This window comes from Cyphellophora attinorum, assembly GCF_001299255.1.
Source record: "Cyphellophora attinorum strain CBS 131958 chromosome Unknown Contig24, whole genome shotgun sequence".
Classification (NCBI taxonomy): domain Eukaryota; kingdom Fungi; phylum Ascomycota; class Eurotiomycetes; order Chaetothyriales; family Cyphellophoraceae; genus Cyphellophora; species Cyphellophora attinorum.
In genome coordinates this window covers 171,980-195,244 of record NW_017253252.1, presented here as the reverse complement: position 1 = coordinate 195,244, position 23,265 = coordinate 171,980, and the positions used below count along the sequence as shown (strand labels likewise).

Sequence of the window (23,265 nt, the reverse complement as noted above, 5' to 3'; positions counted from 1 at the left end):
GCTGAGTCTGCAAGGATGCAGAGCCAAACAGCTATTGCCCTAGCCTGGGGGCACTGACCCGGACTTTCGCGATTGCATAACGCGACATACACGGGCATCGTAGCCAGTAAGGAAGCGATGCCGATGTATGCGCTCAGCATCTGGCAGATACGCAAAGTTGCTGGGAGTACAGCGGCAATGAGCCAGCAGCAAGGTTTTGGATGTGCCCGCATTGTCCGTGTAGCCGACGTAGCAGTTACCCCAGAGAACACTGGTGCTTACTACGCCTGCCCGGTGCTCGATGACACACTTGTCTTTGGATCTCGCATCAAGCGGATAGATCTTGCTTCAGTGAGACGTGTACCTGACGAATGGAGACGCGAGCAGCACAGGTTACCGCCGGTCTTGGGCATACGAGGATTCCCTCCAAGGTGACTTCTCGAGTCTCTGGAGGCACCGGACCTCTATTGACCTTCGCCTTGTAGTACATTTACACCTTCTCTCAGCCGCAAGAAGGTATAAGTGTAGACTATGGTGCACCTCGCTAGCAAGAAATGGTGTAGGTTAGGGCAGGAACAAACGGCCAGTGGGTCGAGTTTCTCGAAAATGACGTAGAATCACTGCGGCTGCATCGGATGACGACCGCCACTGACGAAGCGAAATCCCCGCTAACAAAGTGCTTGCAGATTTCAAGACCGCTTGGTGAATGCTTGCTCCAATGTCAGGAGTGTTCAATGACTCGAGTCTCCGGCACCTAGAGTGTCTCAAGTGTCCGATGATTTTGCCTGGGAGTGTCTGTACGCCTATGGCACATGTAGTTGGTGGTTAGGTAGTAATGCGCGATCATGGGTAGAAGATCTGATCGGAACAATCACATATCAGCGCTTCCCGGAAGACTGGAGATTCAATCTGCTCGACGAGCGATGATTGTGTTATGATACATTCATTGCTAGGCCGTAAATGAGAAAGGATCCTTCTTGTCACACCAGCGCATTATCTCCTCGCCATCCGTTGGTAGGCTCTACCTCGTCACTAGCATCTTCTGCAACGACCGTCACATCTGTGTCCTTGCTGATCCTGGACAAGCTGAGAGAAGACAGCAGCACGGTGTCGTCCGACTTGGTCTTCCTCCACTTGCTAGAGCGCCGCAAGGTTCTCTTGTCCCGAACGTAGGAGTCTCTGGTCAGGTCTGCACCGTGGGGTGCAGAGGTTACCCACGCAGCATACCGGTCGCTGGGATAGTCTGCGACCTCTGACATCGAAGGATCGAAGCCTTTCAAGCCAATGCTGCCAAGCCGGAACTTGTTCATGGGGACGGAAGACTTTGCTAGGGAGTATCCTCCACCTGCGCCGATCACACGCTCCTTTGTTGCATCAACCTGTCGGGACGGAGCACTTGTGGCGTCGCTGAGCTCAAAGCTCGAATTATCGTGTGACCGTGCTATCTTGCCGATCAGATGAGCCATATTCATCTCGATGTTCAGTTTAATCATGTATGCCACTGATTATAGCAGTCAGCATCCGACGTCAAGCAGTAGTCTTCTGAGGTATTCGCCTACCTGGGTGAAACTGCATATACATCAGAGGATTATGCATCGACATCATCGCAATGATCAGAACGTCCATTGAAACCGAAATAAATATCGTGGCCACATTAAACCGGAACAATGGCCAGTACTTCCGAAGGCCGCCGGAAATGAGCTTCGTCTTGACGAGGTATACGAAGTAGACATGCAGACTGACATCGAGAATCAAGAACGCCCCTTTTTCGACACGATCCCAGACCAGGTTAATCTTGTGCCATGGCTGGTACTGAAGCTGAGCGGGTATCCAGATGATCATCACTGTGGTGTTAAAGAGGCAGATGTATCCAAAGCAACCCCACTTGATCCAGGATATCCGTGTCGGACAGTGTATGAGCAGCGACAGTCGATTGACAATGATCTGCACCAGACAGTGTAGCTCAATGCACCAAAGCAAAACGATAACGAAGAAGAGAGTGAAGCTGTACAGCCATCAGTCCATGTATGAATTAAGACTATTAGATGCCAGGTGCCACTCACGAAGGCGGAATGATGGCATTCAAGTATAGCCAGGTGAGCAGTCCCCAGATCACGTTGCTGAGAATCTCTGCCCACACCATGATCACATATCCTGTCACTCGGTCTGTTCGCCTCCATATTCGGATGGCCTGCGCGGCGGCCTTTGCGGCAGTCAAGACACTGAATCCGAGTTGCCAGCCCCAAGCAATGGACGCGATCTGCCGCATGGTGAGAATTGAGGACGAAGGTACCGGCTTGGGACGTACCTTGATGTCTGTCTCGCTCGAATGCACGAGTTCGAAGTCTGGTTTGAGGAATATGGTGCCCATGCTGCTGCATATCTACGTGCAACGTGCATGCCTTCAATGGCCAGCGAAATCGCGAAAAGGCGGTCTCTTAAGAACGGGAATCCTCGTTGATCATCTCCAGCTCCAGACCCAAGCCATGGCGTCGAGCTGGACCCCCAACAGGGCGCGGGGCTGGCCATCGTTCCACCCTGAATTGCAGACTGGCGTTTTGGATCAATTACTTCATTGGCCTGTGATCACGATCGTCCGGAAATCTCCATGTTGCCATTTGGCGTCCTGTCAAGGGCGAGCAATAAGTGATCCGTGCTCAAGCACATTGCTGGAGGTGGCAGTTTCACTGGCGTAGGTGGCTGGTGTCTTGACACGACTGATGTTGCGAGGTGCTGCTCATTGCGCGACAGTCCAGATCCCGCCCAAGATGCCAGGACGGCAACTTCCTGCAACTTCCTACAGCCATAGAGTCGAATGAATACCCTCGAGACTCGTCGTCAGGAACACGCGTGGGAAGCTCAGGAATGTGAGAGTGTTCTGGTCCGCTTCAGCATGACGTCAGCCAAAGGCACGTCGAGCCTACTATTGCAGAACCCTTTCTGAAAAGCGTCGGATGCGCCAACGTCGGCACTCAAGAGCGGAGGTGCTCAAGGCGGTAAGGTGTAAAGCAAGGAACCTCTTCATGGGCTCTAAAGTTGTGTCAAGTAAAGGCTTGGCGGGTCGTAGGTTGCTCAGTACCTAGGAACTCGTAAGCACATCTGAATGCGCCTGGGATCTCCACAACTTTAGGTATATGAATAGCAAGGCTCATAGCATGCTGGATCTGCTTATCCTATTTGCCTGAACATGACGCAAACTGTCGCTGATAAAGTAACGCTTGTCATCTACCATGACAAACATATCCAACCCAGCAGCACTGCCAACGCTATCAAACTGTCACTGGGCAGCCGTTCAGCGGCAAGTCCCTTGCCCGCATCGTTCCGCTTAGCAATGTAATCAGCATCACTCGCCTTATCTTCGACATCTCTTGTGACCTGTCCAGTCTGAGCAACCACTTGCATCTCAGGTCCGAGAGTAGCAAGGATGTTACTGCTCCTTCCACGCGGGCAGAATACGACCTCATAACCTCCTCCTTCCGGCACGATGAATGTACTCTTCTTGTCGTCATAGGCGAAGCTGTAGGCATCGGGACATACTTTCTTGGCCTGAGTCGAATAATAGCTGCGCTTGCATGTCCCTGGCGAGTCATGATTGCCAGCACAACAGTAGCGATCGAGATTCCATTTTGCGCACGCTGAAAAGCATGGGCTGAACAACGGCCTATGAATATTGTCGTCCGGATAGGGATATACACCATCGCCTGGCTTTTCTGGTGGAAATGCAAGCAATGGGAAGGGGCACCACGACGACACAAATGATGAGCTCAAGGATTGTTCGAGAGGTATCGGATACGTCGCATTGGTACTAAACAGCGCGTCAGATGTTGAGCCGATAGGTTCGAGCAGCGCCGTGCTGCCGATGCAGACAGGATTCGTTAGATTTGGTGGGATGTCGGAGATGTTGCGGTTGGACGACTCCGATGCTAGCAACTTGATGCCCATGGGTAGATTGTAGCCGTCCACCATTGATATGTCATAGAAGGTCTGTTGCGAGGCTGACGACATGGTGAACTCAGCAAGTGTGGCCGGCGGATTCCCAGCACCCTGACATTGCACGAACTGCCCACAATCGCCGGTTGAGCACGGAGACCCGCCTTGACTAGACGCAGGTACATTGCCATTGGCATCAAACGTGCAATTCGTCCGCGCCCATACCCTACCCTGCCAATTTGCGCTCACTGTCATCTTCGTGGAATTGCCTGGCACCAAGCGGAAGCCCGAAGAGGGCGGTCCCGTGCCAGCTTGCGTCAAGATTGCTGGATATATTTCCTCGTTGCATTGATTCGTGACATGCAGTGGTATGTCTGAGTCGCGGCGGTTGACAGTATGTATGACCGGCTGCCTCATGTGGTGCAATGCTTGACTTGTTGGTAGACTCATCATCGCAGCATATAGTATGGCCAGTCTCTGACCGATGCTTGCTGTGCCGGATCGTCGACAGGTTTGTTGACTGCGCCGACGCCTGGGCAGGGCCGCGTCGGACGCCATGGCGGGATGTAGGTGATCACGGGTTCGATGTGTGCGATTCACAAGTGTAGGTCTGGGAGGCTCTCCGGGCATCGACTGCTGAGACGCATTCTGGACGCTCAAGCAAGAGTTGAAAAGAAGGGCGATCAAGTAGACGTGCTGATAAGGATGCTTGGTGGATAGCAGTGAGGATGGTACAAGACTGCACAGTCAGCCGAGCACAACGATAAGAAGGGCGCCATCAAGGATACTTCCCACTGGCGACTGCCACTTGGCTCGCTTGCAAGTTTGGACCATGTTAATTGCAAGTTGCAGTGGCAGTAGCGACGTCATTTTTCCCAGGGGCGCGTCGCCCGTTCCGCGATTCAGGCTTGAAACTTGAGCGGAATTTGGAGCAACCACGCCAAGTTATGGCGGAGACTACAAGCGTTACTACCTACGGTCTGCCCCTATCGCACGCTAAGGTTCCCTTCTTCCTTTCAGCGTCAAACTCTGCTGGAGTACCTTGTATACTTATATAAACCATTACGTTCCCCCTCCACAAAATGTCCGCCGGCGGCTGCAAATCGTGGCGCCAAGCGTCTCGAGTGACATGTTCTGCCTGCGTCATAAGTATGTGCTATGAAGGAACCCTCGAAACCGAAACAAATATACAGGACCGTGTTCAAGGTCGGTTAACAGTACTCACATGCACCAAAATGGCAAAATGGTCGCAAGACCTGAACGCCCTCGGCATGCTCCGGACGACCTCAAAAATCACAGGAGACATGAAGCAATCGTGCAATTGGAGCCTATAAGAGAGTGGTAGGTACCTGCGGACTCAGCGGGGAAATATGAAGCAGGCCGTTTTACGAAGACCGATACAAGCTGGCATGGTCCGTGGAGGAAGTCACTCCAACGACGAGGCCCTTCATGTGGAAACCATTATCTGGAAATGAATCTACAGGACCGCGTCATTCAAGCTTCGGCTGGCTAGAGGAGGTCCACAGTACTCCCAGCGAATTCAGATATCTCGTCAACCGGACCTCGCTCAAGCTCGCTGCAGAGACGTCAGAGGAGAACAATCAAAGGCATTCACGGCTACCAGATTCTCTGATCGTGAACCTGATCCGAAACCCCCCGCGTCGTTGCCGACCTTGATTGAGGCCCCCACTCCGCCGAGGCTTCTTCGTATGGGGGGGGGCTTTGGGCTGTTTCCTATCCAATGGGAGCTCCGTCCGATGCGATGAAAGTTCGTTGAGAAAATGCTTGACGACAATCGTCCGCTGCTGCTTCAGCCGCTGCAGGACTGCATGAAGGATGCTGCCTCGGTTCTCGACGCTTCCAAGACCTCCGCTCCACCCTTCTTCTGCAGCTCTTGTTTCTCCCACCGTTGCACTCTTGACACAACATTCTTTGATCTCGATATCAGAACCAGAACAGCAGCACAAGTGCTGCACTCTAGCTACACACACTCAACTGCTATCACACAGCAACAACATCTGACTACTCCTATAATACGTTAGGTAGCGTGACTGTACCAGTCCTGCCGCTCCTCGCTAACCCGGGATCAGACTGCTTCCAGCTCGACCTCCATCATCATGGACGCTATTACCATCTCTCCCGCCGTGATGACCGACGAGCAGTACGGAGCTGTCTACGGAGAATACAAGCCATACACAGATATCGCTCTCAACTGGCTCCGTCATATACTGTACGAGCCTCGCGATGGCAGCAAGACACATTCACTCGAATACTGCAGAAGATTGGCCGAAGAGGTGGTCCAGAAGCGTGTCAACATACCCGTCGAGATCACCAAAAGTCTTGACATTGCTATACGTGGCCGGGAAGCGTGTGCAGAGCACCACAGAGCACTGAAAAACTCAGACGAGAAGCACGAGCACATCATACAAGTGCTCAAAGACATCCAAACGACTTTCTCTCGCCCCACAGGCCGACCACGATCAAATTCCGATTCTTACTTGACGTCGTCTAACTGGCGTCGTTGTGCTTCTCTCCCAGAGGCGGAAGCGGCAAGAGGCTCGAACCAGCCATGGAGATCAATCACAAGATCTCGGTCGCAGGACAGCCGCCTAGGCGGGCAACTCACAAAGCCCAGCTGGGAGACCTCCACCAACTGGAGAGCATAGGCTTGAAAGTCAGAACTCCTTCGAGCACAGAAACTGGAGAGAAGCCACACAAACTACAAGATTCGCACAGCAAAAACACGTCGAATCGCCGCTCTCATCGACGCCAATCCCACATCAACATCACACCATTGTGGATTTGGCGTGGAAAATCACTTAGAATCACATCACAACAAGATCAAACAAGTCTGCGGTTGGTCTCTACATTGTCACCAGGATCGGCTCGATTCGAGTCAAATTTACGATCTTGCTACAACGACGATGCTACACGATCCAAATTTGCCACCTCAACTGGCAGAAAACAACTATTTCAGTCGAACACTGAGAAGGTGCTATCGCTGGCACCGCGGCCGCTCACAAAAAGTGACACGTGTCCCCACAAACTCGACACGTGTCCTCACATCGGCGAACACATTATACTACAGCGACTACAAATCATACCACAATCACCACACATCAAATCAACAAGCAAGAAGGGATTGAGAAAAGGAGGTCATCTTTGGATGAAGTGCAAAGAAACATCTAGCGGTTGCTGCTTTAACAGCGAAATTGTGGACAAATCAACTCAAAAAAGGCAACTGAAGATGCAGCAGCGACTGCAGCGGAACACAAGGACATGACATGAGCAAACATGGTCAATCAACACGAAAAGGCAAGCCGATAGGCGGGAGGAACTCATCTTATGGGCAAAAATGGTCGATCAACATGAATAGGCAAGCCGAAAGGCGGGAGGAGATCAAATTGAAGGGACTGGTCATTCAAGGCATTCCGCTCCTGAGGGCGGAACAGGGCCATGGCTTGGGATACATCAACATCAAACAAGACAACTGAAGATGCAGCGACGAACTGCAGTGGGAACACAAGGATATCTCGTTGGCAAACATGGTCAATCAATCAATCAAACAAACAAGGCAAGCAAAGCTGCAGCGACGACTGCAGCGGCAAAGAAGGATATTTCGAGGGAAAACAAGAAAGAAACACGCCGTATAGGCATCATCATCTTGGGTGCATGGGGGCAAAACATCCTATTGCTCTGGGGGCTATTGGGGCGCCTGTTTCATGCACAGAGGGCGACTTGGGCGTCCTTTCGACAAGGTGGTTGTCGATGCATAATTTTTTGACCTGCGATTATGAGCTTCCGGCTTCTCGTGCCGCGGGTTGTGAGTACCTGTCCGTTATGGACGGGGAAACTGAGAGAGCTCTACAGATAGACAAATAGTCAGTGCCAGGATTTGGTAGCGAATGCCTATATCATCTATCATCCTGATCATTGATCTCGCGGTGTGGATTTACAGTCTGTGGAAGGGACATCGACTGAAAATGTTAGACACACTGCTGGGGTTGAGCGTGTGCCTTTGAGCTGCAAGACGAGGCCTAGAATAGGGGGAAAGAAGCCTGGAAGTAAGCTGAATAGGCGCCGCTTTAGGTGCGAAGAGCCATGGAGCGGTAGAATAACAGGTGCCAACATTCGACTCCCATCTTTGCACGTGACTTGTTGTAAAAGCGGCGAGAATTTTGAGGAGAGCAGGGCGATCGCTTTGACCCTGACAGGTTTGAGTTCAGGCGAGGTTGCCCAAGGGGCTCGCCTGGAGTTCTGCAGGAATGACTCAGACCTGCTCAGCTACGGGCGTCGGTGACCCGTGAAGCTCCCAACAAAGCTTCCTCTCAGCTCAAGAGATACCAGCTTTATACTTTTTTTATTCAAAGTTCGTGGTCAAAATCCGCACACATGGATTACACCCATGCCGTACGTATTTCCAAAGCCTGATTCAAATCTTCTCCTGTTTTCTAACGGGAATTAGTCTATGGCGCAGTGGTAACGCGTCGCACTTGTATACCACTGGCAGTCCCTCAGGATTGCCTGATGCCGCAATGCGAAGATCACAAGTTCAATTCTTGTTGGAGGCAGATTCGCTTTTTTGCATTTTTGTCCAGTCGGGATTGAAGTGCTTACTATGACTCACGCAGAGTGGGTCGGGGCAGGGCCTCGAATGCGGTCCAGCTGAAGGTGTGCCTAATAATTTTTGGCAGAAGTCCGACATTTTTGAGGCGTAGGTGCCGTGAGTATTGGGCGCAGTATGCGAAGTCCTGATAAGCATGGAAAGAGGAGAAAGCGAGCGACTCGTGAGAGCCATGCAAAGCGAGCTTCGTGTTTCACGGACTAGATTGACATCGCTATGTAACGGACTACATTAACAGATTACAGGTTACTGCGAAAACTTGCTACGAAGAAAGTCAAGAACACAATGTCAATGGTAACCTTCATTGGTGGCCAGTCACCACTAGTCCTGGACCATAGCTCGTTCAACTTCGAGTCTCATGCTATCTGATTCACTGCTATGCAGTGTTGATTTCGCTGCCACCACAGCTCCCACCATCGCTGCTTCTTATTCCAAACCAGCAGCAAGGAACGAACACCACTCCGCATTGCCCTTGCGGGCTTCGACGCGCTCCTCCAGGTATCTCTCCCCCTCACTCGCCAAATCCTCTGCACGCAGCAAGGTATCAATGTGGACCAGGTTGAGGTCTCTGGTGGACGAGTCCACCCAGGAACGGAACTCGTTGATGGTGTCGCGGCGGAATTGGAGGAGCGCATCGTAGAGGTGGAGGTGGTGGACGATGGCTCTGCGCCTATTGCGCTGATCGAGAAAGTCGCGGCCGGAAGGAGGAGCAGGGAAGAGGCGGTCTGGAGCAGGAGGAGCGTTGGCGCGCGCACTCTCTTCGGCTTTCCACGCCTCGACGAGGTTGGTGATGCGGGTGGCGGTGGCGGCGATTTGGGCTTCGTTGTCGCCGAGGCGGGCGCCGAAAGCGTTGATGGTGACCACGACACGAGCCGAAGCACGCGTCTCGACCATATCGATTTGGCCGAAAGCAGGACCGGAAGCAGGAGAGGCAGGCATGGTTGCTTGAGTAGGATGATATGTGTTCTGATTGGTTTCGGGTGTTTGAATGGATGGTTTGGTCTGCTTGGTGTGTGGTGATTGGTCCTGGTGGGAGTAGAAAGGTGGGTGGACGCTGGAGATATAAATAGTGCACCGAATGTGCGAGAAGTATCGCAGAGCGGGGCAAATCATTGCTGGCATGAATAATGCTGTCGTCACGCTAGGCCTCCTTGAGTATAGGAATAAGGCGTTGTGAGTCAGAGAAGGTGAAGCAAACAGGTGAAGAGAGGTGATATCTCTTTTCCTCAAAATGCCAAGACTTTTGGAGGAGATACTGAATGGCTCCCTTGTTTCTGCTCCGTCGTGCTGCCAGAATTGTTGTCCGACATCTGCTACCAGTAACGACCAGATCCAGGAGCAGGTCCAAGGCGGTGCGGATAGTGCATCTCCCCCATGATCATCCAGTACTGTCGTGAACTTGCTGGGTCTTCTTGTACTCCTCCTCGAGCTGTCTCTGCATTTCGAAGTCCGCCTGCCGCTCCTTCTTGATCCTCTGCTGCTCCATATCACGAATAACTCCGGCATGCATAGCCTGAGACTTCTTAGAACGTGGCTCAGCAGCAGACATAGCATTCAGAACTTACCGCTTTCTCGGCCGTCTGGGCCCAGTGTACGAAATAAACGATGCCAATCGTGCCGGCAATGGTGCTTGCCAAGGTCACCTTGGATGCTGTCGACATAACGAACGTGGTGATGAAGCTATTGGTGGATGTCGAGGGCAGGTCGTAGGATGGATGAAGACCTATATGGACTGAGCCTCTTCGCCCTGACGCGGTGTTCTGCAGCTGTGCAGTGTTTGCCTTGCGGCCCTAACCGCACTGCTTGACTGTGACTGGGCGGCTTGGGTCGGCGTCTCCACTTCTATCAATGAATCTCCAACTTGAACCTGGAGCTCATGGCATGGCAATGCACTTTCCTGCACAACTTCATTGTCTCTTGCAGGACATTCGATACTTGATCTCGGCCCAGGCTCTTTGTAAACAATAGTGTGAGCTATTACTTCGAGGTTCGAGCGACACAGCGGATCCCTCTTTCTGGCCACTGTTCAATCACTACACATCATGGTCCGCATTCCCAGGACACAAGTGCTACGGAGACCGTACTGACGAATTCCAGTCGGCCCAGAATTCCGCCGGCATCCAGACTCTTCTCGATGTACATGCGACTCAACGAATACTTTGTGTGATGCTGACTTCTACAGGCTGAGAAGGAAGCACAGAAGATCGTCCAGAAAGGTAGGCAGCCATGGGCCCCGATCTCTACAGGCTTCTTTACTAACACTGACTAGCACGAGAATGTAAGACGAGTGATGTTATGTGGCGGTCGCAGCTGACGTTTGAGAAGACCGAACGAAGAGAGTAAAGGACGCCAAAGCAGAGGCACAGAAAGAGATCGACGAGTACCGTAAGAAGAAAGAGGATGAGTACAAGAAGTTCGAGTCAGAGGCATGCGCATCTTCTGCATGTTATGCATTCGATGACGACTGACCTGTTCCAGCAATCCAGCGGCAACAAGAAAGCTGAGGAGGACGCCAACAAGGATGCAGAGAACAAAGTGAAGGAGATTGAGGAAGCTGGCAAGAAGTCGGGCGATAAGGTCATTGAGGACCTCATCAAGGCAGTCACAACGCCTCGGCCAGAGGTTCCAGACAAGTTCCAGAAAGACAGCTGAGCATAGAGGGTCTGTCATCTGTCATGCTGATTATCGCTGGTGGTGGGAATGGCGACGAGCACAGAGCTCGGATATTCGTTTAGCCATTGATATTGAGTGTCAGAAGTTGCGCAAGCAATAGAGAGTGTAGATCATGAACGAAACGATACCACGGATCTTCCACGCCACAGCCATGAACTGTGCAATACTTTTGTTCCTGTGTCCTAGCCGATCGGGATGCTGCTCGAATGCTTGCGAGCGGAGTGGGCACTGTGGCCGATGACGTCTCCAACGCGATCAGACGCGGTTACTATGTATTTTGCCTTTCCAAAAAGCATCTCTCTTTCTTCCCATCATCCAACGCTCGTGAGCATCGCCGCAATAGCATGCGATGCGCTCCGTCGCGTGCTCGACTTTGTCACCGTGGTAGTGGGCGGATACTACGACCGAGTGCTCGCTTCAAGCATGACGTTTTGAAGGACGACCTGACGGTTGATCCTAGACTCAGTGATCTCGGCGTGAGAATCAAGGACGAGTTTGCAGTTTTGCGCGACAAGTATGAGGCGCCCAAATATCCGATTGTCCTTGCACATGGTCTGCTAGGATTTGATGAGCTTCGGCTGGCCGGCAAATGGCTGCCCGGCGTTCAGTATTGGCGGGGCATTCGAGAAGCGCTGGAAGGGGCTGGGGTCCAGGTTGTTACGACGACTGTGCCGACGACAGGTTCAATCAGCGAGCGTGCCGGTGCCCTCGATGAGCAAATCCGCGAGAGGGCCCATGGCGATGCTGTCAATATCGTTGCGCACAGCATGGGCGGCCTCGACGCTCGATACTTGATCAGTCGCCTTCAGCCATCAAAGTTTAAGGTCAAGTCTTTGACCACCATCGCAACGCCTCATCGCGGCTCATCGGCCGCCGACATGCTGTTCAGAGACATTGGCGTGGACAACGTCAACCAGCTCTACAAACTACTCGGGCGTCTGAAGGTTGACACGGGTGCTTTTGCGCAGCTGACACGGGGCTACATTATGGATACGTTCAATCCTGTCGTGCCAAATGACCCCGATGTCAGGTACTTCAGTTACGGAGCTGCTGCCACTCCTCATATTTTGTCAGTCTTCCGACTGTCGCATGATCTGATGGACATCATCGAGGGACCCAACGATGGTCTCGTGTCAGTAGCGAGCAGCCGATGGGGAGAATACAAAGGCACGTTGATGGGCGTGACACATCTGGATCTTATCAACTGGACGAACAGATTGAAGCGGTTGGCTGCGTTGGCAAATCTGGTGAAGCCAGAGTTCAATGCCATTGCATTCTACCTGTCGATTGCGGACATGCTGGCGAAGGAGGGCTTGTGACGCGACATCTGAAGGCCTCTTACGACACGCAGTCGAGTCGAGTCTTTCACCGCGCGAACTGAATTGCCTTCAGGCCCGCGATACATGGAGGGTGGAGACTTTGCTGCAGGGACAGTCTCGGCAGCAGCCGGGGGCGCCTCCGCCACGCCCGGAGGGCTCGGGTGACGCAACACCTCTGGCGCAGACGGAGGATGAGGAGATCAATATATGCATTGGACGTGATATTCATAGATTTGCTCGGTAGCACTGCACTCCATAATTTCGAAGACGAATCGAACAGCCTTGCGAGGCAGACGCCTGCGCACTACGGCTAACATGTCGAAGCCGTTTCCTCCTTGAAGTGTCCCTCGTCGCCGACTACGCAACCACGAACTTTCCCTTCAGTCGCTTCCACTCCCGCGCCGCGCTTCCCCATAACCAGCGTCCATGTCAGTCCGAATACACTTCGATCAACCCGATAACCACTGCTACACAAATCTCGACTATGTGAGTGGTCGTGTGACGCTCATTCTTCCCGCAGACGCAACGATCGCTGCCATCACAGTGAAACTCGAAGCCGAAGCGCGGACCAGATTAGAGGCGCCCAAATACCCTGGAAATGAGCGATCAGAGAAGAAGCGCACAGAGCGCGAGATACACAAGGTAAGGAGACCCGCTCGCCATTGAGGACCAGCAGCTGAGTTGAATAGCTTCTGTACCAGGTCTTGACCGTTTTCCCCACGCCTGAACTCCAGGCATCGTCCCCTAATGCTCATTTCACACTTCTGGCTGGCCAGTACAACTATGCCTTCAAGTTCAAGGTAGGCTGGTTACACTCACGACCTACGTCTCGTACTGATGGTGTGGTAGTTCCCATTCAACAATGACTGCAACAAAAATCAAAGTCTGCTCAAGGACCTCAAGGTTGGCCAGCTGAATGTCCAGTTCGCGCCGGATCTCGATCAACATGTCAAGAAGACGCTGCCTCCGTCCCTGAGTGGCTTTCCAGGCCGAGCGGACATCTTCTACTATCTGAAGGTCACGGTGGTACGACCCAAGTTTTATCAGGAGAACATTCGGTCCCAAATTACGCTTAAATTTCTACCGATTGAGCCTCCTCGTCCTCCCGACAAGCAAGAAGAAACCTTCGCTCGCCGAAAGCAGCAGTTCCAGAAGTATGCCGGGCAGCCTGCACGCAAGAATAGTCTCTTCAAAAAGTCTGCTCCTGACAGCCCAGTCGCGGAACCTCCGACATTTCAGGTCGATGCTCGTCTGCCGAACCCAGCAATTCTGACATGCAATGAAAGCATTCCTCTGAGGATGCTCGTGCAGCGACTCGGTGATGTTAATGCAGATGTGTACCTGAGCATGTTTCAGATCGAACTCGTAGGGTGGACCGAGATACGAGCACACGATCTGAAGCGGGTTGAGAGTGGAAGTTGGATTATCAAGTCGTTGGCGAACATGAACATGCCTCTCAATATGCCGAAGCTCAAGTCGCAGACCGAGTTCAAGGTCCCATCCCACCTGTGGGACAGTGTCCCGTTGCCGAATACAGTTGCCCCATCCTTCGATACCTGCAACATATCACGAAAGTACGAGCTCGAAATCCGCGTCGGCCTGTCGCATTCGGTCGATGGTGATTCCCGACCTGAGATGATTGTGCTCCCGTTGAAGCTGCCGGTCGAAGTCTGGTCTGGAATCGCGCCACCAGCGGGCCTCGTTAGGGCCATGAGGGAACGGGCTGGCACTGCAGAGAGCGGTAACGACAACCCCACGCAGCAGTCTGCGAAACACACATACGAGACCAGCAACAGTGCGCCGTCACCTGCAGTACCTGGAGGCTCCATGCAGAAACAGCAACCACTCCCCGCGTCAGGCGAGGACGACGGACCGCCGCCACCCAGCTACGAAGACGCAATGGCGGAAGACTTCACACCCGTCGACGGCCCTCGCCGTGAATACAACATACCCGCAGGTGAACCACAGACTCCAGCTTTCAATAGCGATTCCAAGTCTGGCGGCCTCAGTCGACGAGTCAGTGAACGGCTGTTCTCGTCAAATGCGCCATCGGGACCGGGGAGAGTCACGCAGCAGTCCAACACCATAGAGGAAGAGCAGTCATACACTGAAGATAACCCACCACCCTTGCCTACGAGATCATCGACAACAGAAAAGGGCTGAAATTTGACGAAGTTGGTTCTCTTCCGAGACATAACTGATTGACTAGCCCACCCGTGGAAGACTTCGAGCGGTGCATCAAACGAGGCCCACTGCAGTCTGGCAAGTGCTTCCGGGGCGTCAATACCGTCGCGCAGAAATATTCAGGCGTGGCGTTGTTCCCTACGCCTTGATAGGAATGAAGGGCTGGTAAGCCCAACAGGCTCGCAGCTGCTGCGTGGAAACTTCGGAGACAATGTCCAAGCAAGTAGAGTATCGCATCGCTTCCGGGAGACAAAATGCAGCCAGACTCGCGACACCAACAAAAAGGATGCAATCTACTGTGTCGTTGTCTTGCAAGTCGACTGAGATATCGTTGGGCGGGACCAGGACTTAGAGGCCCAAAAACCGAAAATCAAGGCACTGGTGCCAGGGTCAGGTGTTGCCTTGGGAAATTAGGCAACTGCCCCGCGACAATCATCTCTATCTGTCGTGCCTACCTCCTCACAACATGATTACATAGGTAATTCGACAGAGCTCTCCGCCAGGTCACACCTCTTTCAATACTCTACTCATCGCTTCGAGCTGTCTCATGAATAAAGTCGTCGCTCTGCCCTGCGCCGGCTGGCTGGAACGTGGAAAGTCTTAACTTCGACGTACAACGAGGCCCATCGCCAGTCAAGCCTGCAATGCATGAGAAACAGCCACGTACTATCCGTGACAACGAACCATGAAGACCGCATCGCCCATATGATGCAATATCACTTATTCTGAAGTACCAACAGACGCAACCACGGACAACATGATGGACCTTCCCAATGAGACAATCGACCTGATCCTCGCCAATCTCGACGCCCCCTCAGCAGTCTGCCTAGCCCTGACCTGCCACCGCTTCTATCAGTGCGTCCTGCACACTACCAAATGCGCCAGACTAGACGACATCTGCCCCAAGGACTACAACAAACAATCCCCCAGCATACTCCAACTCTACGGCATCCTCCCACTCCCGCACGAGATCCCGCATTACCGCAACCCCTTCAAGTACTCGGACTACGCTAGGGGTCTAAATATCAGTCAGGAGCGATTCAATCCCGCCTATGTGCAGTTGATGTTGTGCGTGAGGGAGTGGATGGCGCCGAAGTATGTCTTCTGCTTTGCCAGTGAGAGCACAGGGTATGTGAGGAATAAGAGAGGGGTCCATACGTGTGGTGCGTGTCAGAGCGAGAGGAGGTATTTGGCAGAGCATGAACTGCATGTCTACGGGGAGAGGGTGTTCAAGTAGGTCCTAGGGCGGCTCTGTCCGTGTGTTGCAGCTGCTGACCAGGACTAGGAGCTGGCGCCAGCATCCAACTTTGTGGATCTCAATGCTCGCACTGCTTGTGTATAGGTCGAGCAGGTGTTTGTCTTTTACTTAGGAAGTTCCACACTTGATTGCCGGAAGCTGGAAAGACAGACTTCAACTGCTGTGGAAGGGGACCAGAGGCTGCCATGATTGAAGGCCAGCGTGACAGCTAACTATAATCCTGTCTCCTTGAGGTTTCCCTGGACTTTTAAGCAACACAATTCATCGTTCTACTTCCCGATCACACTAGACTTCTGTGCGTGCCAGGCGACTTTTGTAACCACTTTCTACATCAAACAACGCGACTCAATCACACAAACACAACCTCGTGCTGCGCTTACAGTTCACAAACTGTTGATCCTGGCGCAAACAGGAGCTTTTCACACCCAGATCCTGCGTCCAAGCACTCAGTTTCTGGTTCCAAATCCACAACAAAGCCGTCACCGCAGTAGTACTGTTCGTGCTCCTCACTCACAAACCAACCTCAAGCTCGCATTCCTGCTGCACCTACACCTCACCCATACTAGCCATCAACAACCCACGTCCACCGGCACCACCAACTCTCCAACAATGCCCAGAATCACCCTCCACATGCACACCGCCATCGCCAACCAGCAGGCATACGAGCAGCGCCTGCAAGGAAAGAGACTGGTCCTGCGCTTGACCAACGCTTCGCGTCTTCGCGATATCGAGCGGTCGCTGACTAGGTTGCAGGCCATACTGGCATCGTGGGAGGAGGAGGAGCGGAAGAAGCGTCTAGAGCGGGAGCGGGCGGCGCGGCGCAACGCAGTGATCAATGTCAGGATTGAGAGGCCGGAGAGGGCGTGATGGTGGGCATTCGGAAGCCAGTACGAAGATCTGCTTGGGGCGACGACCTTCAGTTGGTCAAAATGGAGTAACAAAGAGCGATCGAATTGGAGCACTGTTCGACTCGATGAACGTATTCAGGACTTCGTTTTTGCCGGTCCGTTGAACGCGAAGCAAGCCCTGAGTGCAATTTCGTCGAGCGTTTGCTGAGAAGAGGTCAACACTGATGACAGACAACACCTGAGCGTCACTGAGCTGCCAGTGTGTGCGAAAACGATTGGGAGGTCATCGGTTGTAGCTTCAGCGACACCTCTGTCTGACTTCACTGTGGCCGGCAGATAGTGTGAGCCAGTCGAGAGCCCATCCATCGTGAGAGTCAGGCTTGAACTCGCAGGCATGCCTACTATGTCGGCAATGCTTCGGTCTGGCAATATCGGGCAGTGGTGAGTGGATGCGCTTGCGGAAGATGCCAGAGTCTTCCCTTCCCTAGGAAGAGCCCGGGGATGTCTGCAGCCAGGTTGTATGTGCCAGGAGGCCTCTTTCGGTGATAAGGTATCGATGAGGCAGAGCCTTCACCTTCGCCGCAACCGATTGCAACACCCGAAAACAATCATTCCTACGTGATCTATACATATCCTGTATCGCAGCATTTCGGTCTCCTTCACAATGCCTTGCCTCCTACTCTTCTTCAAATTCATTCAGACCTCCCGATACAAACCTCTCTCCTCGCAAAATCCGCATACCTCCCCAACAAATCCGTCCTGAACAGCCCACTCTGCGTCCGAAAGCTAAAATGCACCACTAGCGCATCAGTCTCCACGACCACTTGCCTCCCCAATTTCCGTGGCATCACCACCGTCAACCACTCCTCGTCCGCAATCGGCGTATTGTCCTTCCCGTCCACAACGCCCGTCATCGGCATGTTGTCCAAAATGTCGTCCGACAGAACAGCAATCATGTTGATCGAGAGGCGTTCGTAGTCGGTCGTCCAGATCTTGGACAGCTTGTAGATGTCGAGCGAGGGGTCGTCGTGGAGGTTCTCTAGGAAGGAATAGTGTTCTTGTGCTGCGATGGACCAGGAGCGGAGGCCGGTGCCCCAGGTATCGTACTGAATCTTTGTGATGGGTGTGCGTTGCATGAGGGCTGCTGTGGAGGATGGCAAGCTGTCACCGGATTCTGTCATGCGCAGCCAGCGGTGGTAGTGCTCGGGCACGGCGTCTTCGGCGTAGAAGCCCCAGTCTGCGTCGCCTGTCCAGTTCGGGTGGGACGTGTAGGCCCATGGCGTGGATTCGAGTTTCGGGATGTGGTGAGACTTGTCGACGGGGAATTCGGGGAGGTAAGGGTGCATGGCACCGCCGTGGTAGTGAACCCAGCCCATCAGGGGCGAGTTGATCACGTTGGCGCTGACGGTGAAGATAGATGGGTCTTTGACACGGAGGTCGACCATACGAGGAATGGTGTCCTCGCCGATGAAGACGACATCATCATCGATCTTGATGTAAATGGCGCCTCGGCGGAGTTTTGTCCAAGCGTTCTCGTACGCTGGGTCCTGCTGGTCCGATCCGGGCATTTCGCTGATGTCGATTTCGGTGTAGAGTGGATTGCTCGGCAGTATGTCATCGCGGAGATACGCCAAGTCCTTCTCGTCGTGGGTGTTGCGCACCCATTGGATCTCATCAAGCCAGCCACCGTTAGTGACGAGGTTGCGCTCGAGATAGCATCGTAAGACTTCAACTCGATCGCGGCGGCCAAAGAAGATGAGGCCAATGACCGGGACGCCAGCGGGTTTCACGAGGCCATGATTGGCAGGACGGAAAGAGGAGGTTAGGGAAGGCACATTGACTGCTGCATTGTGACCGACGAAGGGGACGTCTGGCCAGTAGAATATGAGCGTAGTGGCGAAGACGAGGAGTAAGCAGGCGGTTGCTATCCAGCGATGCTGTAGTGCAGCAGAGCGATTCATCGAAGTGTCCTTTGTCTGTGCCTCATGCTCTCGTGCTCTTCGCGACTTGTCGCAGTGATCAGGCTAGGTTAGCAGAAAATCGTTGAAATCTGAAATCAGGGACGAGGCGAGCGCCCACATGGCGACACCTCGTCCGGATCTTAATAAAAGGGCCACAGTCAATGTCAGGGCGAGTCTTCTAGCCCTGTCGCCATTACTACTTGTGGATAGTGCACGGTTCATCACACTTGATGGCATTGGTGGGAACCAGCGTGCCGCATCTGTCGGCCCTTGCTAGCAGCAGTGGACACTGGCCGCTAAGGGGAGTTCGGACATCGGCCAAGGCGTACTGATAGGCAGCTAAGCGTCTCAGGCGCGGGCTTTAGAACACCTCGCCTCTGGAATTGGCGTCTGTGGACTCTTCGTAGGGACCTTGGCCCCGCGATTAGCAGGAGGAGGTCGGGACTCGAAACGCGAGAGGGACCGAATAATTACCCTGGAAAGTGGAATTGCCTAATGATGATTGCTTTGCGATAACAGCCGCACATTAGTCGTCATACCCATCAGCACGGAAAGTGGAACGGATAAGCAGTATGTTGCCTTGCAACCACTGCGCGAATGCTGTACGGCCACTTCATGCACGATGCAATTAATGACGGACGTCGGCTGTTGAGATTGAAAATGCTGTCCAAATTCATGTTAGAACAGGAGTTCGCGATGCACCTTGATATCGCTTGGAAATAGATTGACAAGCCCCTATTTGAGTTTGAAGATCCCGCAACACGACTGGCCACCAAGAGCGGCAAAGGATGGCAGCGCCGATGCTTACCGAACTTTCGAGCGACCGCAGTTCAGCATTTGCTGGGATTGCGAAGGCTTTGTCTCTGCAGAGATCGAAGTGAGATCAGGAGCGTCATCATTCACGGGATGCCTGCCAACGATTTCAGCACGGCTCACATGGCAAGCAGAACCTTGTGAGCTGTGCGCGCCGGAGACAGAGAATGCGAGGACTCGTGTCAGCAAGAATGGAGGCTGGTACGTAAGTCGTAGTCATGTCCGTCGTTGTACAGAAGTGCTCTAAGCATTGGGCTTGGAAACCTAGAATGCACGACAGGTCGCAGGTGTACATGCACCTTCAGTGCTCCTTCCCGACGCGAACGTCAAGTTCATGGCGCTTGAGAGCTGCTTCATGAAGGTCGTTCGCGCCCTGCTGCACCTGCTCGCTTTGAACGCTTCAGAACATGGAAAGAACGAATCCCACACGCCATACACGAAGGCAGCCCTTTTCCACACATTTCTTCCAACATGCACAATATTCACAACAACAACCCTAGGAATCTTATATCCAAACTTCTCTGGCACAACCCTGTGTCGGTTCACTTTGACCTCTTCGCCACACCAATCTTCGTATTTCCAACCTTCTCAGCGAATTTCAAGCTTGTTATTGTTTCCTGAAGATGCTTCTTCTCCGGTGCGACCATGACGAACATGAGTGTCTTCGAATTGCCGCTCAGACTGTATTGTAGCAGGTATGTGAGCTTGCTGTTGCGGTAGGGGATGTGAGATTCACCGCCTCCATTTACGTTTACGCTTGAGCGCGGGTTGAAGCCGCCTGACTGCTGGCCGAGTGCACCGATCACGTCTCCGAGACATGACAGAGATTTGTTGATGTTTTGAGTTTCCTTGAGACGAGCGCCTTCGACTTTGGAGTTGTTCAACCGCTCTGATCCGGCCAAGTCGACCAAATTGAGTGTGCCCTTGGATTGCTCGCCTGTGATGCTGTTGCGTCCTTGCAGCTTGAGGATAAAGACCGAATGACTTCGTGAGCTTCGTTCGTTGGAGCTTGTTGCTGCCACTGAACGTCGAGCCATGGCCTGCTCGAGAATACCTTCCACTTGGTCTTGCGAGTCCAGGTTCAGTGTTGTCACATTTGTGATAGTAGTCTCACAACGAACGGTGTCATGATGAATGTCGTGTTTCTTGGTCGCAGCCTTCTCACTCCTACCTTCCTCGCCCAGAAGATCTCGAATCTCTTCATTGTACACTTCGATGAAGCTGCCCTCCATGCTGTATGTCCAGCCTCGAGACTCGAGCTCTTTACTTGTGCTGTATATTTGTCGCAGTGCGCGAGGGATCATACCGTCTTCAGAAGACATCGTGAATGTCTTTCCGCTGCCGGTCTGACCATATGCAAATATGCAGACATTGAACCCGTCCAGTGCAGACTGGATCAATTGACTGATCTCCTCGAAGATGATACCATTGTGCGACGCCGTGTCGAAAACTCGATCGAACTCGAAGTCGTACTTCTTTGTCGTCACCTTGCCCAAACTGCTCGTTTCCTCCGGACCACGGACTTCGATCTGTTTGGATTCATCCACGTCTGGGAACGCAATCCTAGCGTTATCTTCGTTATCCGAACTCGGATGGCTTGGTCGCACACGACAGAAGACTCGAATGTTGCCCTTGAGCTCCTGAACCTGGTTGTGCAGTTTGCGCCTGAGCGTCTCTTCCTTTCGCAGCTTCTCCATGCATTCTGTTGCATGAGCAATAGCTTCTGTCATCTTTCGCTCCATAGCAGCATAGGCTTCCGATTGAGACTTATTGTCGGATTCGAGATAGTCGATCTTTGCTTGTAGCGCCTGTCTTGCACTTTCCATCGCAGCTTGAGTATTGCCGGCACCTGCGAGATTCTGCCTGAGTTGGTCATTGAGGGACTGCTCGCGTTCCAATCCGGCATTGATGCGCTCGACCTCGTTCCTGACAGACTGGATTTCACGATCCTTTGCGTCCAATTCCAGTTCCTGCTTCTGCTTCTCCATGGCCGTTGCCGTTGATGCTTGACTCAGAGCTTGAATGCGCTGGATCCGTTCAGATTCTAGCTCTTCTTCGAAGCGACGTCGAACGTCTCGGACTTCCTCGCGATGGTCACTCTTCATGCGTTCGACTTCGTCGCGATGAGATTGTTTGACGCTCTCCATCTCAATCCGGAAGCTCCGTCGAACTTCATCCAACTCCTCTTCGGCAGTGCGCTTGACCTCGAGCTTTTCTCGTTCGATGCTGCTGACGCGATATCTGCTCGTCTCCACTTCGGCTTTGAGAGATATGATGTTCTCTGTTAGCAACGCCTTGTCTTCTTCCAGCTTGGCCGCGGCTTGTTTGTAGAAGTTGGTGGTCTCTCGGAAACTAGTGTTATCTTCCATGGCCTCTTTGTAATGAGAGCAAACATCCTGATACATTCTCTCCATGTTGCCATATTGCTCTTCGGGGTCCCAAGATTCTAGATTAGAGTCGATTGTCAGATATTGCTTTTTCCTTGATTTGTTTGGGGAGTATGGGGACGCAGGGAATGGGGATGGTTCGAATTTGTGTCTTTCAGGAGGAGTAAATCTCGGGGCATTATGCATCAACTTGTCGGGTGACTTTGTCGGTGTGGCACGTGGGATACGTGATGGGCTTTGCGAGGGTGTCTTGGGCATGGCCAGGGGAAGAGAAACAAGCTCGTGCTTCGAAGGACGACTGCTGAGTCGCAGGGTCTGCATCGCCTTTGCCAAGGAAGAGTCACGAGACTTGAAAGGCGATCTACTCGGTGAAATGGCTCGCGCACCTCTCTTCGTAACAGAGACATTCTTCTGGGGAGAATGGGATAGCAAGTTCATGGGAAACATACGCTTAGACTTGACTTCTTCCTTCGGTGGGTCGCGATTGTCGAGCGACGTGGCAGGCCTCGTAGCGGCTTGAGCATTTCGATTCTTGGCGAGTGAAGTCTTCGGACGTGCGAGCGACGAGGCTGGGGGCCGGATGCCTGACCCAACACTTTGCGAGAAGGACGAGTTGGAGGTGATTCTCGACGCACTCGATGTGCTGCGTGATAAAGATGAATATGAGGACGACGATGGCGCACGCGCTGCAGCAAATGCCACTGAGTTGCTGACAGCAGTGTTGGACCGAGGAGCGGCTTGTGTCTGCTTGTACGGTTCGCCCGCTCGTTCCATCAACGTCTTGCGCTTCGGTTGCGGTTCGGGGACTGCTTCGGATGAGCTTCTCTTCTCTGGACTGCCATTGTTTGCCATACGATTCGAAGCCGGACGCTTGAGGCCATACTGCGGGGGAGGCAACATGGATCCATGGCGAGCGTTGTTGGTCGAGGCACTGATCTCGCTGAGACCTTTGACCGGAGAAGGTGGTTGATACCGCTTAGGTTGTGGGAGTAGCGAAACGAACTGATAGATCGGCTTGTCAGTCTGGAGTTGTCTCTATGCACCGGCGCACCTACATTCTCAGTCTCCTCCATGTCTTCTGCCGGTATTGGGAGATCGTTTGAGGGTCCGTCAGTGAAAGTGCCGCAATAGTTGCGCAGAAAGCTATGCGGCCATCGGCTCGTCTTCAGCTAAAAGATGCGATGGGAGCGTAATGAGAAGCAAGACACCATGCCAACGTCAGTATAAGAGACAATCAGGTGTTGCCGACAAAGAGCAGTATATGCACTCAACATGCGCTGCTGTGCCCA

General features: G+C 52.9%; 10 protein-coding genes across 10 annotated transcripts; 4 read left to right on the top strand and 6 right to left on the bottom strand.

Annotated features, from left to right (window-relative positions):
- Window positions 1-959: 959 nt before the first annotated feature.
- AB675_10300 (uncharacterized protein) lies at window positions 960-2,350 on the bottom strand (the record flags this gene model as incomplete). Its single annotated transcript, XM_018139063.1, has 4 exons — window positions 960-1,480; window positions 1,539-1,984; window positions 2,043-2,239; window positions 2,288-2,350. The coding sequence occupies 4 exons, from the start codon at window positions 2,348-2,350 to the stop codon at window positions 960-962; spliced, it is 1,227 nt and encodes a 408-aa protein (XP_017997341.1).
- Window positions 2,351-3,204: 854 nt separating this feature from the next.
- AB675_10299 (Pathogenesis-related protein 5) lies at window positions 3,205-3,984 on the bottom strand (the record flags this gene model as incomplete). The annotated part of the gene is made up of 1 exon (XM_018139060.1): window positions 3,205-3,984. One exon carries the CDS (start codon window positions 3,982-3,984, stop codon window positions 3,205-3,207), a length of 780 nt encoding a protein of 259 aa, XP_017997378.1.
- A 2,042-nt stretch (window positions 3,985-6,026) lies between these two features.
- Window positions 6,027-6,575, top strand: AB675_10298 (uncharacterized protein; the record flags this gene model as incomplete). The annotated part of the gene is made up of 1 exon (XM_018139059.1): window positions 6,027-6,575. One exon carries the CDS (start codon window positions 6,027-6,029, stop codon window positions 6,573-6,575), a length of 549 nt encoding a protein of 182 aa, XP_017997405.1.
- Window positions 6,576-8,959: 2,384 nt separating this feature from the next.
- Window positions 8,960-9,472, bottom strand: AB675_10297 (uncharacterized protein; the record flags this gene model as incomplete). Its single annotated transcript, XM_018139058.1, has 1 exon — window positions 8,960-9,472. The coding sequence occupies one exon, from the start codon at window positions 9,470-9,472 to the stop codon at window positions 8,960-8,962; it is 513 nt and encodes a 170-aa protein (XP_017997354.1).
- A 439-nt stretch (window positions 9,473-9,911) lies between these two features.
- AB675_10296 (uncharacterized protein) lies at window positions 9,912-10,194 on the bottom strand (the record flags this gene model as incomplete). Its single annotated transcript, XM_018139057.1, has 2 exons — window positions 9,912-10,046; window positions 10,099-10,194. 2 exons carry the CDS (start codon window positions 10,192-10,194, stop codon window positions 9,912-9,914), a joined length of 231 nt encoding a protein of 76 aa, XP_017997383.1.
- Window positions 10,195-11,550: 1,356 nt separating this feature from the next.
- AB675_10294 (Lipase 2) lies at window positions 11,551-12,525 on the top strand (the record flags this gene model as incomplete). The annotated part of the gene is made up of 1 exon (XM_018139056.1): window positions 11,551-12,525. The coding sequence occupies one exon, from the start codon at window positions 11,551-11,553 to the stop codon at window positions 12,523-12,525; it is 975 nt and encodes a 324-aa protein (XP_017997336.1).
- A 426-nt stretch (window positions 12,526-12,951) lies between these two features.
- AB675_10293 (uncharacterized protein) lies at window positions 12,952-14,688 on the top strand (the record flags this gene model as incomplete). Its single annotated transcript, XM_018139055.1, has 3 exons — window positions 12,952-13,167; window positions 13,215-13,325; window positions 13,375-14,688. 3 exons carry the CDS (start codon window positions 12,952-12,954, stop codon window positions 14,686-14,688), a joined length of 1,641 nt encoding a protein of 546 aa, XP_017997465.1.
- Window positions 14,689-15,466: 778 nt separating this feature from the next.
- On the top strand, window positions 15,467-16,834 carry AB675_10292 (uncharacterized protein; the record flags this gene model as incomplete). Its single annotated transcript, XM_018139054.1, has 2 exons — window positions 15,467-15,837; window positions 16,534-16,834. 2 exons carry the CDS (start codon window positions 15,467-15,469, stop codon window positions 16,832-16,834), a joined length of 672 nt encoding a protein of 223 aa, XP_017997441.1.
- Window positions 16,835-17,507: 673 nt separating this feature from the next.
- On the bottom strand, window positions 17,508-18,776 carry AB675_10291 (uncharacterized protein; the record flags this gene model as incomplete). The annotated part of the gene is made up of 1 exon (XM_018139053.1): window positions 17,508-18,776. The coding sequence occupies one exon, from the start codon at window positions 18,774-18,776 to the stop codon at window positions 17,508-17,510; it is 1,269 nt and encodes a 422-aa protein (XP_017997381.1).
- Window positions 18,777-20,131: 1,355 nt separating this feature from the next.
- Window positions 20,132-23,049, bottom strand: AB675_10290 (Kinesin-like protein klpA; the record flags this gene model as incomplete). The annotated part of the gene is made up of 2 exons (XM_018139052.1): window positions 20,132-22,978; window positions 23,032-23,049. The coding sequence occupies 2 exons, from the start codon at window positions 23,047-23,049 to the stop codon at window positions 20,132-20,134; spliced, it is 2,865 nt and encodes a 954-aa protein (XP_017997406.1).
- Window positions 23,050-23,265: the final 216 nt, after the last annotated feature.